A 14,118-nucleotide genomic window follows, 5' to 3' on the forward strand; every position below is an offset into this window, starting at 1 on the left:
ATGCGTTGTGAGGAAAAGATGGTAAAAAGAGGGGCACTCTTATTAGTATGTTTAAAATTTTTACCAAGTGCTTTTTAAATGTGGTTTGCTGAATCTGAATTGTTAACCTCAGCTATGTAAGGCGATGATATGACTCTAAGGCAGTACGTCACTTTTTCTATCTCTTTGCAAATGAACACTGCATCACTGAAAATGTAACCTTGCTGCAGTCTAAGAAAATGAAAGATGCTTTGGCCTTCAGTGGAGATCAGTTTTTGCACCCTCATACACGCAGGTAAGTTAATACAGCATCTCTTAGGCACTAGTAATATCTTTGATTGAGACACTGAAAAAAAGATTCATTAAAGATGTTTTTACTGCAGTGAAAATTATCCCGTATAAAAAATTACAGCAAGCCATTATGAGAAGTTGATTATACTTGTTTTTGAGATTTGATTAAAGCCCTTTTTTTCTTTTAATTGAGCCCAGCCCTGGATTGACATCACTGACAGTCTTCCAGTCTTGCTTCCCGATACTGCTCAATGGAGAAACGCTGCTTCACTTGGCCAGCTTGTAGATAGAAGGGCTCTGGAAAGGAATATAATGTCAACATTGTGGGTTGAAAATGTTCCGTTGTGTGTACGTGTGTGCGTCTTAAGTTTGTCCAGACATTTTTCCCGGCCGCTTGCAGGAAACGTCCGATTCTCCAGCAGTGGAAATATTGTGTGTGTGTGTGTGTGTGGTTGTCTTTGTGTGCATGTGTGTGTATTCCTGAGAGACAGAGTGTTGAATAGCGAATGTGGCGCAGTGCGTGCATGATCTAGTGTATTTGTCTGTTTCAGTTTGTGGATGTGAGTGTGTATGACTGATGTAATGTTTGAGCCTACCCAGACAGACAAACCAAACCAAGGCACACACACACAAACACAAGCATGCATGGGTGTGTGCGTGTACTCAAAATCATCAGATATGTCTGGCAGACTTCGGCAGGCTCGTGGAATGCATGTGTGTAATGCGTGTGTGTTTCTGGCAGAGCTGTAGTTTGTTTTCCGTATTTTGGGGGAAAAGACAGCTAGGCAAGAGTCAACAATCAACTTGTTGATTTATGCAGCTACTAGTTCCTTCCATTACGCCTACAACTACCACTGAAGCAGAGTTTGTTCTCCATTATTTTTGATGTATGAGAGTCTTAGCTGTGGAGAGCAAGGTCAGAATCAACAGTCCCCTGTTGATTTATGCATCTCCCGGTTTCCTGCTACTATCGTACATCAAGGCGGGACATTAGCACTGTCCACGAGGCAAATGTGGATACTCATTTGACTGTGGTTGGTAAGTTTGTCTCCTCTACCAGCCTCAACTGCAGTTAACTAGTAATTAGTTGAGCTTTCTCTTTTCTTGTTTTCTAAGATGTAGCAGATTAATTTGCTCAGCAGTTTCAAAACCACTTGTAACACTATGTAGTAAAGTGTAGTTTTCTTTATATTAATAGTGTTACTGGTGGCAACGGTGATGCTGTTTTAGACTAATTTCCAAACCCCACAGGAAGAAGTGGACTAATATCAGTCCTACAACTGTTTATTTATCCACTCAGGGGGAACCTATGTATCACAGGAAAGCTGTGCTATGTCAGCAACTTGCACGTGCATATGTGTCAGAGAAAAGTCTAAAAGCTGTGGGTGTTGCATACAGTAATGAATAGGTAAGCCACTCCCTCAGCTTTAACCTCAGCAGCTGAAAGATCTGGTTGATCAAGGTCACTTAGTGGTGTGATTCACAAGAGAGCAGAAGCACTGGCACAGTGTGTTTGCTCGCTTGCCGTGCAGACGGTCAGATCAATGCAAAATGTAGAGCAGAAGTTTTAATTGTGTTCTTTGGTGTGGTTGAACATGTGCATGCTTGATAGGATGATGTTCCTATCTATCTGTCTATTAACTAGCTATTAACTATCTATCTATCTATTAACTATTATTTTAGTTAATCTGCCGTCACTTTTCTTGATTTGTTAGTCAATCCACCTAAATATTCAATTCACTGTGGAAAAAAAATCAATTCTCAGATTAGGGAAGGGGGAACCAAGGAATTGGAACGTTTGAATGGTCACACACTGCGGTGATCAGCTTATCAGATAATTGACTTTTTCAGCTCTGCTTTTATTTAACAGTGTGAATTTTAGTGATCTGTTAGGAACATGGAAATATTCTTTTTGTTACCTTAGACGTAGTCATCAGAACATTGTTTTTGTCATGCATGCCAACACAAAAGTGTCTGGCTGTATTTTACCTGATCTTAATGGAGTTCATTTTTTGTTCCATCAGGACCTTATGGTTAAGGTTATTTGATGTTCTCCATAGGCCAATCATTGTCTCGTCACTGTACAAGATTGTCTGCACTTTGTATGATCTGCTCTGTTGGGGCATTGACTGCTTTGATTAACACTTGCTTCGTCTCTTCTCCTAATATTAATTTAATTTACGATTTTGGAAGAAGACAACTTTCTTTGATTGACAAGCTGTTTGCAATCACTAAACAAATTATTATGAGAATCTCAAGAGTAGTTTAATAGTTTCCTTTGTTTACCTGACAGTAAAATTGGAAAGCTCCACATCCAGCTTTATGGTTTTGCACCTGCTACTCAGTACGTTTTATGCCGCGGATAGAACGGCAAAGCTCTGCGTGCAGCTCTTGCTGCTTTTGCACTGCTTTTTTGGTATGATCTGCAGGGAACCGGCCGGAGAGCACTGAATCATAGTAAACCTCATTTGCATACAGTGCCTGCTTGTACATCGTTGATGCTTAAACCAAACAGGGGGACGATAATTCCATGACATCTGAAAAGACTGATAACTACCTGTCAGCACAGTTTGTCTGTATTGATCCAAGATAACGATTTTACTAGTACATAGAAAGATCTTTAGTTAGTGTATTTAAAATCCTAACAGCAAAAATGACCACAATAATCCATTTAAGCTGGAACGGTTGAGTTGAGCTGAATATCAAACAATGTACTCTCTGTGCTCTAATTGGTGAAACATGGAGCATAACTCTGCCTACATAAGATCTGAAAAGGCAACAAGACACATCAAAACGGCCCTTCAAAGACAATTATTTTCCTTGGGACAGCAGAGGAAAAAAAATTGCCGAAAAATGAGGAAGAAACGAGTGTAATTAGTTTGACCACCATGTCATTTGAGCCGGCATTAGCAATAACAAATCAGAAAACAATAAAAGATGAGGACAAAGATAAATTGAGGGTCTTGTGTTTCGTGACAAAAATTATTGTAAATGAACTCGAGTGCTATGTTTGTCGTCGTGGATTTACACTAAGTCTGTGCGTCTGTTTGAGGCAGTGAGAGCATGTAACGCGTGTGTGCGTCTGTTTGCATGTGTGTGCGTGCTTCGGAGCGAGCGGAGAGCTGGCGAGTGGGCATGTGTGTGTAATCATGTACGTCAGGCCGTCATGAATGGTGTGTTTGAGACAGAGCGGAGTGTGGAGTTCCTCAGGCTGGACCAAATTGGAAACAGAAAAACAAACATTGCCTAGGAACCCCCGCTTTCCACCTCCCCCCATCCCCCCCTCGTCTGCTGGCTAGTGGCGCAGTCCAACCTGTCTGGGACAATGTAACAGTCTATGGCCGGACTGGACCACACGCATTCACAAAGTGTGTGTGTATGGGGGGGTGGGGGGCTGCGGGAGTGAGCGCAGAAGGGATGGGGGGGCTGTGGCGGTGGTTGGGAGGTGGGGGGTATCTCAGCCACAATGACAGTTGGAAAAACAGTCAGAAGAAACACATTAATGTGACAGCGAGCTCAGTGATGAATTGATGGGAGAGAGACATGGAACGGAGAGAGGGAGAAAAACGTGAAGTTGATGGACGTGAGCTTGGGAAATGGAAGTTATACTAGAAAAAGAGATGAATGAATGCAAGACAACAAGAAAAGTCATAGTGGAAGTTAAAAAAAGAAAGGAAGAAAAAGAAACAGAGAATACAGAGAAAAACACCAAAGAAGCAAAAAACAGTGATTGAGAAAATGAGTAAGCAGGGGCTGACTGAGTCAGAGTTCCACAGGAAAAAAAATATTTAAAGCTATACTCACTCTTAAGATAAAGAAAACTTTTCTTTCCTCTTTTCTTTTCCTTTTGTGAGAACTGCTAATGAATAAGTTGATTCTTAGATTTCTCTTTTTCTGCTTTGAAAAGAACATTCGTCCTCTCCGTTATAACGCTGTTATTACATGATGTGGTCGATCATGTAATAACCGGAAGCATGTCTGCTTGATGTGATACTGGAGTTCTCACCTTCTTTTTTTGTTTGTTTGTTGTGTTCTTTGTTTGTTTGTTTTTTGTTTGTTTTTTTGTGGTGTGGACACTTTCACAAGGTTACCTATGGACAACTTTTTTCCAAGTGCCTACCTGGAAATCATCGTGTTTTTTTTCTGAGAAGTTTGTTTTTAATCCTGAAAAACAGCACTGTTTTAAGATGGGAGGGTCTTTAAAATGACTCATAATTTCAGTAATGACTCATAATGTTCTTGGCTTTTATTGCCAGCAATTTTTTTTCTTGCGAAACAGCAGATATCCATTTTCAGATAATGATAGCCTCCAGTTCTGGTGTGCTAACTTTCTATCTATAGCCCAAACAAAGTTAGAACTGTCTGTGGAAGTGGTCAAGACCGCTGAACAGGTATTGAATCTTTATCCACTGTTGATGCAGGCACTGGAGGAAAACGGTTTATTATAAATACAGACTAACATTTTGATTTGCGGGACGAGGTAGAGAGAGCCGAGATGGATGGAAAGAAGGAGACAGGGTGGCAGAGTGAGAATGAAAAAAAAAAAAAGAGAGCGGGAGAGGAGTGTTACTGACACAGAGGGTGGGGTTATTTTTGTGGTTGGGGCAACAAAAGGGGGAACTGAGAACTAGAGTGTAACTTGTAACAGTTAGAATTACAGAATGAAGAAAAATAGACTCGTCAGCGGGCACAGCCGCTGGAAATCCAATATGTGATCGTTTATTTTATTGATTCCTGGAAGTTATTCATCAATGACGGCCTTGTTGTGATTCATTAAGCAATCACAATTGAAAGTGAGCAAATCATACTTGAAGAAGAAGACAGCGAGATGCTGGGTTCTACTGTTAATTATATCCTTGGGATATTATTAGTGACCTTTTTTTTTCCCCCAGTAGTTTTGCGCCTGCACAGTCTTTTCTCATTATTTACCTGACTGTTAATGTCCGGGCTGTTTGTTGTGCTTCACGTCCTTCTGTGGTGGTACAAAGAAAATATAATTTGACATGAAAAAGCAAAAAAGCAACGAGTTTACAGTTGTCAAACACAGACATGTTTGTTAATTGTAGATTTTGGTTGAAAATTGAACTTTTTTTTTCTCAGTTCACGGAAAGCTGACGATGCTCACTGTGAAAGAATCACATTTATTATTATTATTATTATTATTTTATTTTTTAAATTGTACTGTAAATTACCCGTGGCCCCGACTTTAAAAAGACCTCAAAACTGACTTCACATGTGAAAGGCATTGTCAGCTGTCACATATGGGAAAAGAAAAGAAAAAAACCCTCAAACCGGCCGGGGTCTGAGCAGGGCACTGAATGTTTTCTTGGCTATTGTGCACCTTTGATCAACCATTTTAATGTAGACGTCTAAAGTCCAGGCAAAATTGTTTCCCGTAAACGTAAAGTATGGAAAAAATGTCTGAAATCTGGCTCCAATAGGTTTCATTAACTTCTGCAGCATGTGCCCATTTCTAACAGTATTTGTCTTTCTGTCTTTTTGCAGGTTGTTAAGATGATAGTGGACTCTGACAACCATGACTGAGGACCTTAACCAGAATTGAATTACGAAAAAACAAAACAAAAAATAAAGGACCGGACAGCAAACGTGACAGCTTGCATAACAGCTCTTACGCAGAACACACACTTGATCAAACTCAAAGCTGTAATGGCCAGCTGTTAAGCGTACGAGAGGGGGGGGGGGGGCAGCAGCCGTGGACTAAAAGTAGCTGATGCGACTTACAGTTGAAGACCTTCACAAGCAAAAGTCAAAGAAGCCGAAGAATTTCAGCGCGGATGCTCACGGACCTGCGAGGAGTTGTGTGGACCTGATTAAGAAATGGAAGGATACTAGCTCTGGTCTGACACCTGGTTTCTGCTTTCCATTACGCTGTGGAGTACAGAAGGCCAGTAGCCGAACTGCGCTACTGGACGGACCGCTGCGGCGTAGGGTTAAACCGAGCCATTTCATCAGAACCGATGCCAAAGCCAGGAGCCAGCCATGATGTTTATATAACCCGATGATCAGCAGAGGTAGGACATATATGTTTTCACTTTCAATCCCTCAATAGGAAAGTGAACAACTTTAAACTTAATGTTTTTACTGCTGATATTCAGGATTCTGCTGCTTTCTGTCCTACATGTTCTGACAAAACTACCGTGAATATTTACAAAGTCAGTTTATCAAGTGTAACATTTAATAATTAAATGTATATTATACACTTTTTAATTAGACACTAATCTTTAATACAATATTAATACAAATGTTAATGGGATTTATTTTTTTACATTAAATTAAAGTGCTAATAATTGTTTATGAATTATTTTTCATTAGAAATAAAACAATAATTCACTTTTTTTCTGCAGCATCAGCGTTCATTCCTTGAAAAAAAAAAATTAATATACTTTTTCTGCAGTAACTCAGCGTGTTTTTGTGGTGTGTGTGTGCACAGCAAGTCTTGCTTTAAACTATGAAAGCAAACAATTTCACGAGAAATAAAAAAATAAAAGCTTTAACAGGCATCCGGCCAGTTTGTGGGTCTGATGTAACCACCTCAAGCCAAAGCGGGTACAGGGGGGTAGTTTACTAAGCGACTGCAGATAAAATGGCGTACACGCAGAACAACGAAGTATTATGAAAAACTGCTCTTAGTCATCACTTGTGGAGGAAGTGACTGTGCACGTTGCCTTGAATCGCTCCTCCATACGCTGTGGTATTTAATGTTTGCCTGGTGGCACCCAGTGAGGGTGGAAAACTGTTTAAATATTGCTCGAATACTGCGCTGTTTCAAATGATTCCTATGCAGAAATAAAAGTTAAAAGATTGTTTTTGCCATCAAGCAGTGGAGCAGTTTACTCATAGCGAAACATTACCTGCTCTTCCAGTAAGCATCTGCTGCATTCTGGTTCAGTAGACCTCATTAGCAGAGCTCATTAGTTCCTCACACTTTGTAAAGTTTAGAGGGAGCAACTTGATCTACTGTTTGATTGGTTTGCTTCCAAAATATGCAATTGTTACCAGGGATGTCTGTTAACAAGAGATTTCTGACACCGCTGCTTTAATTTCGCTCTTCAGATCCCATAAATACGCTTTCAAACGTCGACTCCAGCACCACCACAGCAAACTACTAGCAATGTCGATTAGTACCAGTGATCTCCAAGGCTTTACAGAAGCCCACATGCTACATAGAGACCGTTAATGGTGAGCCTGCAATTAGGGGATGGTAACATATGAATAAGAGTGCCTGTTCAATTAAATGCTGAGTTTTGTACAACACCAAAACATGATCTGTTTGTTCAGATATGAGAGTGTTTGAACTGAAAAGGTTACTTTTTCCTTTTGCTATGTGCATTCATGGATCCTAGAACGTAATGGCACTGCACAGGTTATTGTACTGCAGGAAGTACATATATTTACAGCTGAGGTTATTATGTAAGCATGTGCAAAAAGCTGCAGTGGTTTGTGGTGTAGCATACATTATAATTATAGCAGTGCTGTATTCTTTTATTTCGGTTTAAATACCGTATGTGCCGAACTGTCTGCCTTTATCCAAACGCTCGCAAATCAAGAAATATTTTTCACATACGGTACATACAACCATATTGTTGAATTATGCCATGTAAATAGAGAATTATTCTCGTCTAGATGTGTGTGTATATATGTATATATGTGGGCGTGTACATTTGTATGCATTGTGACGCTAACATACGGTAATTTAACCGCACTGTATTTTGCCTTATCGGGGCTTTTGTGTTACTAACAAGCTGCAAGAACTGACACGCTTTAAATTTGTGAATTTATTTATTTCCATTTTTCACCAGCCATCAGCTGTGCTGAGCACACACAAAGACACACAAACAAAGGTGCACAAACAGCTGCTGTGTATCCTCCTTTACCTGTGTCACAACGCACGCTGAAGCTCTCGACGTCTGCTTCCTTTCTCTTTCTCTCACACACTCTCGTGCTCTTTCTGCTGTCTCAACAGTTTTTATTGGGAACTGCTTCAACCGTTCAAAACTCTCCAGAACAAGGTTTCTTATACATTGAGTTATGTAAGATAAGTTGATTCTTTTAGGAAGTGTATGAATCCTCTTTATTTGTATAGCTCAGTATATGAGTACTAGCAGCTTTGTTGAAATCTCTTTAAAGTGAACTCCAAGCAGCCTGGAAGGCTAAAAAACGCAGGTCTTTTTTGGTGAAATGACCCTTTAACTGTAAATGCACGATCATTGCAGAGTGTCTTTGAGACTGTCTCTGTACTTTTGGTGCGTCTTTATGAATATCTTTCTACGTAGCTATTTTGCATGCACCATAGTGAATGATAATGGATATGCAAATTTGCGTATGTCCTTTTGCACAGTGTGCGAGCATCTGTGTGTGTGTTAGCATGTTTTTCATTATGCGGTGCGGTGGCTTTGCTTGGTGATGTTATTCAGCAGGGCGGATTACTTTGAGCTGCTTGATGCTTTTAGCTGTGGTCATGTGTGTGTGTGTGTCTATTCAATTGTGTGTATGCATGTGCATGATTGCATGCCTTCAAATGTGTATATACAAATGTTCTCATAGATGCAGTGGTGTGCGTGCATGTTGGGTTATCTCCTAGTCTTTGATATGTTAGTCACATGTGCCAGGTTTTATATAAAGACTTTTTTTTTGTTTCTGTGACATAGTAGCCCACAAAAGAGTTTCGCTCCTCTGAGGTGGTGATTCCTGATGTGTTCCTTCCCCATTGTCTGTCAGCAGATCTTTCTCTCTCTTTTTGCGTCACCCTCTTACTGTCTGTGTGTGTCGGCCTCAAACAGCAAAAGTCAGAGCAGAGCCTGGTTTAGAAAACGTTTGAACATCCGCGTGTAAACTACCTGTTGACTGTTGCCAAAATGGGTCAGAAGGTAGCTCAGTGTGTGTGATGATCTCATCTTCTCGCAGCTTTACAGCGCGCTCTGCCGCGTTTTTTTTTTTCCTTTTCAGTGTTTCCGTGTGCGTATGTGTGTGTAGGACGTCGAGACATACCCATTCATCAATAAGTAGAGAGGGCATTAAACCTTTATCTTCTCGCAAAGACGTACATGGACAAACTCATGCACACAAGTCTTTTTCTTTGTCCCTGACATCCCAACTAACAATTCATTCTAATAGATTCCAATTAAGACGTATTATTTAGCCAGGCAAAGATTAATAAAGGAGGTGTCACCAGGTGTCATTGCTATTAATGGCTTAATTTGTCAGTTTGTTAATGATCGACTACTTTAAAGGACACCGAATCAATCAAAGATCAGGGTGACAGATGCGTGTTAATTCTTTGCATAAGTCTGTTTTATCTCAATTATGGTCTGTTTGCATGCTTGCAGTAACTCTGTTTGTAACTACATTGAGAAAGCAGACCTGATTGCATTGTCACACTGAATAATTATCTTTTTATGGTGCAGCTGTTTTGACCTGTTTATTCTGAGTTTGCTTTCTGAGCAATCAAAGTACAAGGCAGGACATAGTTGGCCAATAATAGTTGCTGTTTAGGAATTGATTGCATTGTCTGTAATATATTGATAAAACTCGACCAACAGTGTACTGTATATTGGCTGTTAGTTTATAAATGTAGCATTTGGTTTACAAAAAATTCTCCAATGGCTCTTAAGATGGTTCATTAGCTTATATAACTGTGCCCAGAGCTGTCCATACTACCGCATTGCAGCCCAGATGCCAGCAGGCTTGCAACCCCCAAATCTAGGCATAATATGCCTAGATTTGGGGTAGGCCTATAAGCCTGGTTAACATTTGGATCGAGATGGCATATCGTATATCTTACGACATAAACTGATGCTGGAACAAGTTGAAGGCTTGAAGAAATGTTATCATTAATGCAGGCACGCATGGCACAGTTCATGTTTGTTTCTCCTCGTATCCAAATTGTTTGGAGGGTCAGATTCACACAGCAAAACCTGACTAGCATTCGGTGCTTGGTGCGCTCATTTTCCAAAGCCTTTCTAGGAGGAAAAAAATTTGATTAATCAGATTAAGAACGGTAACTAGGCAAAGCTGAGGCAGTGGACCCAACCTAGTTTTCAAAGCTTGTACCAATTCATCTTCCTCTCAGTCTGCTTCTGTGTTTGTTGGAGAGACTGAGTTGAAATCCATTAATCAGATTTTGTTAGCAACTGACTACATAGCCAGAAGTAGATCAGACCCCAACCAACAGTTTTGTGTGTGTGTGTGAGAGAGAGTTGTGCTATCTCAACTGAAGCACTTCCAAGTAACTGTTGGATACACGTAAGATGTTAGTGCGCATGTAAAAGATAAAAGATTCAGCTAAAATGTACAATTTATTATTTTTATATCCAACCAAGTGTATGATTAGATGAAACTCCCATACAGTTAATTTATGCTGATTCGAAAACTGGTTAAATTGGATTCAGACATACAAACAGACTTGCCTTAGTGTGGTAAATGGAGTTTTTGCTAATCACTAACATGCTACTTAGTATTTATCAAAAGGTTCCCTCCAGTTTCTCTATATATTTATGTGTGGATTCACAATACTTACCTACACATTTATTCCTTTAAGGATGTTTGCATGTGTGTGTCATACTTCTTTGTGTGCATATAAGTTACATGTACGCTTTGGTCTGGGTGTGCACAGATGTGAGTGCATGTTTTTTTTTGTTGGGTTTGCCTAAAACTTGTGCTGGATCCAAGTGAACAAGTGTTAACAAGCTCTGTGCAGACTGTATTTATTTAATCCATATGCTGGTGAACTATACAGCTGCGTGCTGCCCCAGTATGTCTGGAAGGAGAAATCTCTTTGCAGTTGCAGCCTTGACGGAGTTGCAGAAAGTTTGAAGTCAGCTTGAATGAAGTTTCTCCCCCAAAATACTGCATACTGTCATTTTTTTCTGTAATCAAATGTTGCTGATATTCAGTTTTTTCCACCCATGTATTAGTCGTAGGAATGCTGTGTCTTTACTGGCATTGCTTGTAAATGTTTTATCACCGCAGTGCTCTGTAGCAGCTTTGACCCACTCATTTATATAACATGACCTCGTATTGGAAGTTTGGACAAAATTAACGACCACACTCGTTTTTTTAATACGGAGTTGATTTTGTGAATTACATCAAATTTTCAACTGTTGACAGACTCTGTAGAGAGTCCACTGATGAGGAACAACAAAGGGGAAGACAGAAGCTCAGGCTGCTGCTGATAGTACTCCTGCCAGGCCGGCAGCACCAGAACCCTTACCCAGGACGATAAAGACAGAGTTGCTGGGAGCTGACAGGCCAGTTGCTGGTGGTGATGCTAAAACTAGCAGCCAGCACAGCCATCCAAAGGAGCCAGGGTGCCTGGCAGCAGCAGAACAAGTTGCCAGAACAATAAAAACAGAGTAGCTGGGGGCTGACAGATAGTTCCAAACGGTAGTTTTTTCAGGTGCTCACTGAAGCCAAATGCAACCCAGACAGTCACCACGATGCAATGAGTTTCACAGCACATGGCTGTGTTTGTTTGACTGGAATGCCAGTGCAAGTGGTGAGGGACTGCTTGCTGTTGTGTGGAACAATGCAGGAGCAAAATTGTCATTAAAGATAAACTGACTAAAGCCACTTTCAACCTCAAATCCTTTTTTTTAATACTAGCTTGATGGCATCTGAACATGATGCTTTGTGACTAAAAAAGCACCCCAGACACCTTTTTATGTTCTGATAACATTAATGTGTCATTTACAACAAAAGTCTGTGTGACAAAATTACAACTGTGCAGTGGCTCTCACTTGTGCCCCCCCCCCCCCCCCCCCCCCAAAAAAAAGTGGACAATGTCAAGTAAGATTAAGTGAGATTAAGACATTTTGTCCATGATGCATTATCTCGCTTCCTTGATCCAGAAGACAGAGTGCTCTCATGAAGGATGTATAGCATCGGCAACGGCAGCTGTCAATCACTGCAGAGCACACAGACTGATGCACACGCATAGTCCTTGCTCATAGTGACAATGCTAGAGAGAACTAAACGTGTAAAGGTGTGGTTTAAATCAGCTGCAGGAACTTTTCAGGAACTTTTATGGGTCTAACATGGCATTTCTAAAAACATTACAACGTGGGGTATCCTAGATTTGCTAGTCTATGTCGAGCAGTGCGTTGTTGATTATTACTTATGCAAGACATACTTGCCTTATGCTTAAACAGCCTCTGCCTTGCTTTAGTTTTGGTGTCTTTGGGGGTGGCCTTTTAAGTATTTTCATGCAAAATCTCTTGTTTTTTTTTTGACAAAGTAGGTTTGACATTGGTTCTGTTCAGCTGAAAACACAAAGCTGTTAATAGCAGTTAATGGTATTACTTAGAAATAAACAATCACAGGATAAAATAGCAAATGACTAAGAATGAAAATAATTGTGACAGTAATGTTTGTAACCCTAACTTTTACATTATGGAAACGTTTCTTTATTATGTGCAGTTTCTTCCCCATTAGTATGAAAGGAAGTTTCCCTCTGAGTGAGATGACTCAGTGCTCTCTTTCTCGGCATCGCGCATTACAGAAGTCACTTTTTTCAGTCTTAACAAATCAATGCTGAGTAAGTGGAGCTGAAAAATTGGGCATTCTTGTCTCCAGCTGCTTTGAGTCCATCGGATACATTTGACTGCAATAACAAACACTGTTAAATTTGACTCTGAAATGAAAGATGAAAAGTGCCAAATGTAAAGAATAATGGAGAACCTGCTGCGTCTTTGATTACACGAGAGAAAAAGGGAACTAGAGAGACTGGCAGAAAAGTGGATTTACCGACTGTGAGAGAAAACAAAACTGTGACCTAGAGGATATGTGGGAAGATTTTTTAAGTAGAGTAAGCTAATGGAAATGGTAAGCAAGACTTACTGAAACAGAAAGAAAGCTACGAGGATACGCAACTGAATACATCATAATTACAACTTTTTTTAAAAGAAAGATTTCAAGGCTTCACCGTCAGGTTTTTATAGTAAAATAAAAATAAAAACAAGTAAAATATCAGCCTTTTTATTAGCTTGTATAATTGGTTGAGCTCCATCCTGGTGTACTAAGGAGATCCAGCTTTTCGGAGAGATCTGCCCCAGCTCCTTAACCGAGCAGATTTACAACCACCGCTGTTGGAATATTAAGCTGAATACCTACGTTTGGAGTGAGGAAAATAACTAACCTCTCTAATGGATAAGTGCCCTAGAATGCCTAATGCTAAGCCCTGGTGTGTGTGTGAGTGTGTGTGTGTGTGCGTGCGTGTGTGTGGTAATCGCCATAGCAGGTTCTTGCCATTAGTGCACTGCTGAACAAGGCAGCAATTCATTCAGCAGATTTAACTGTCTGGTGTGTGCATGTGTATGTGTGTGTGTGTTTGAAAGAGAGAGAGCGAGAGGGAAAATCTATGAGCCTGTGTGTGTGTGTGTGTGTGTGGTAGGTTTCTAAGTGTAGAATGTGTGTTGTTTTTAGAGAATTGTTTCCGTGCGCCTGTCTGCACCATATGGTCCAATGTGGAAAAAAGGCCCCTTTAGGGGTCTGTGCGTATGGGAATATGTATGGGAGTGTGCATGTGTGTATGTGAGCGAGAGAGAGATAGAGGGAGAGCGAGCGAGCGAGGGTGTGTGTGTTTGTGCGCATGAACGTGTGTACAACGGTCTGGTCTGCCCAGAGTGAAGCTGTAAAAACAAAAACGTCTTGAGAAAAGAGAAAAAAAGAAGTCTACATAGGAGCAGTGATGTCAACTACTACCCCTTTTCCTCCGACTCACACACACATACATGCGTATTCACTGCACTTCCTTTTTCGTCTCTCATAAATTACAACATTTGCCTTTTTTTTTCCTCTTTCGCATTAGCTATATTAGAAATTATCAAAACG

General features: G+C 40.4%; 1 protein-coding gene across 1 annotated transcript in view; it reads left to right on the forward strand.

Annotated features, from left to right (window-relative positions):
- trps1 (trichorhinophalangeal syndrome I) overlaps positions 1-14,118 on the forward strand; it is a 120,598-nt gene that overhangs the window by 13,475 nt on the left and 93,005 nt on the right. The window contains exon 2 of the mRNA XM_085445874.1: positions 5,776-6,302. Coding sequence (XP_085302000.1) covers positions 6,290-6,302 — 13 coding nt within the window. The 5' untranslated portion in view covers positions 5,776-6,289. The remainder of the gene's footprint in view (positions 1-5,775; positions 6,303-14,118) is intronic.

This window comes from Copadichromis virginalis, linkage group LG22, assembly GCF_057382275.1.
Source record: "Copadichromis virginalis isolate Kocher_CV1m ecotype Utaka linkage group LG22, C_Virginalis_male_GT1.1, whole genome shotgun sequence".
Taxonomy (NCBI): Eukaryota; Metazoa; Chordata; class Actinopteri; order Cichliformes; family Cichlidae; genus Copadichromis; species Copadichromis virginalis.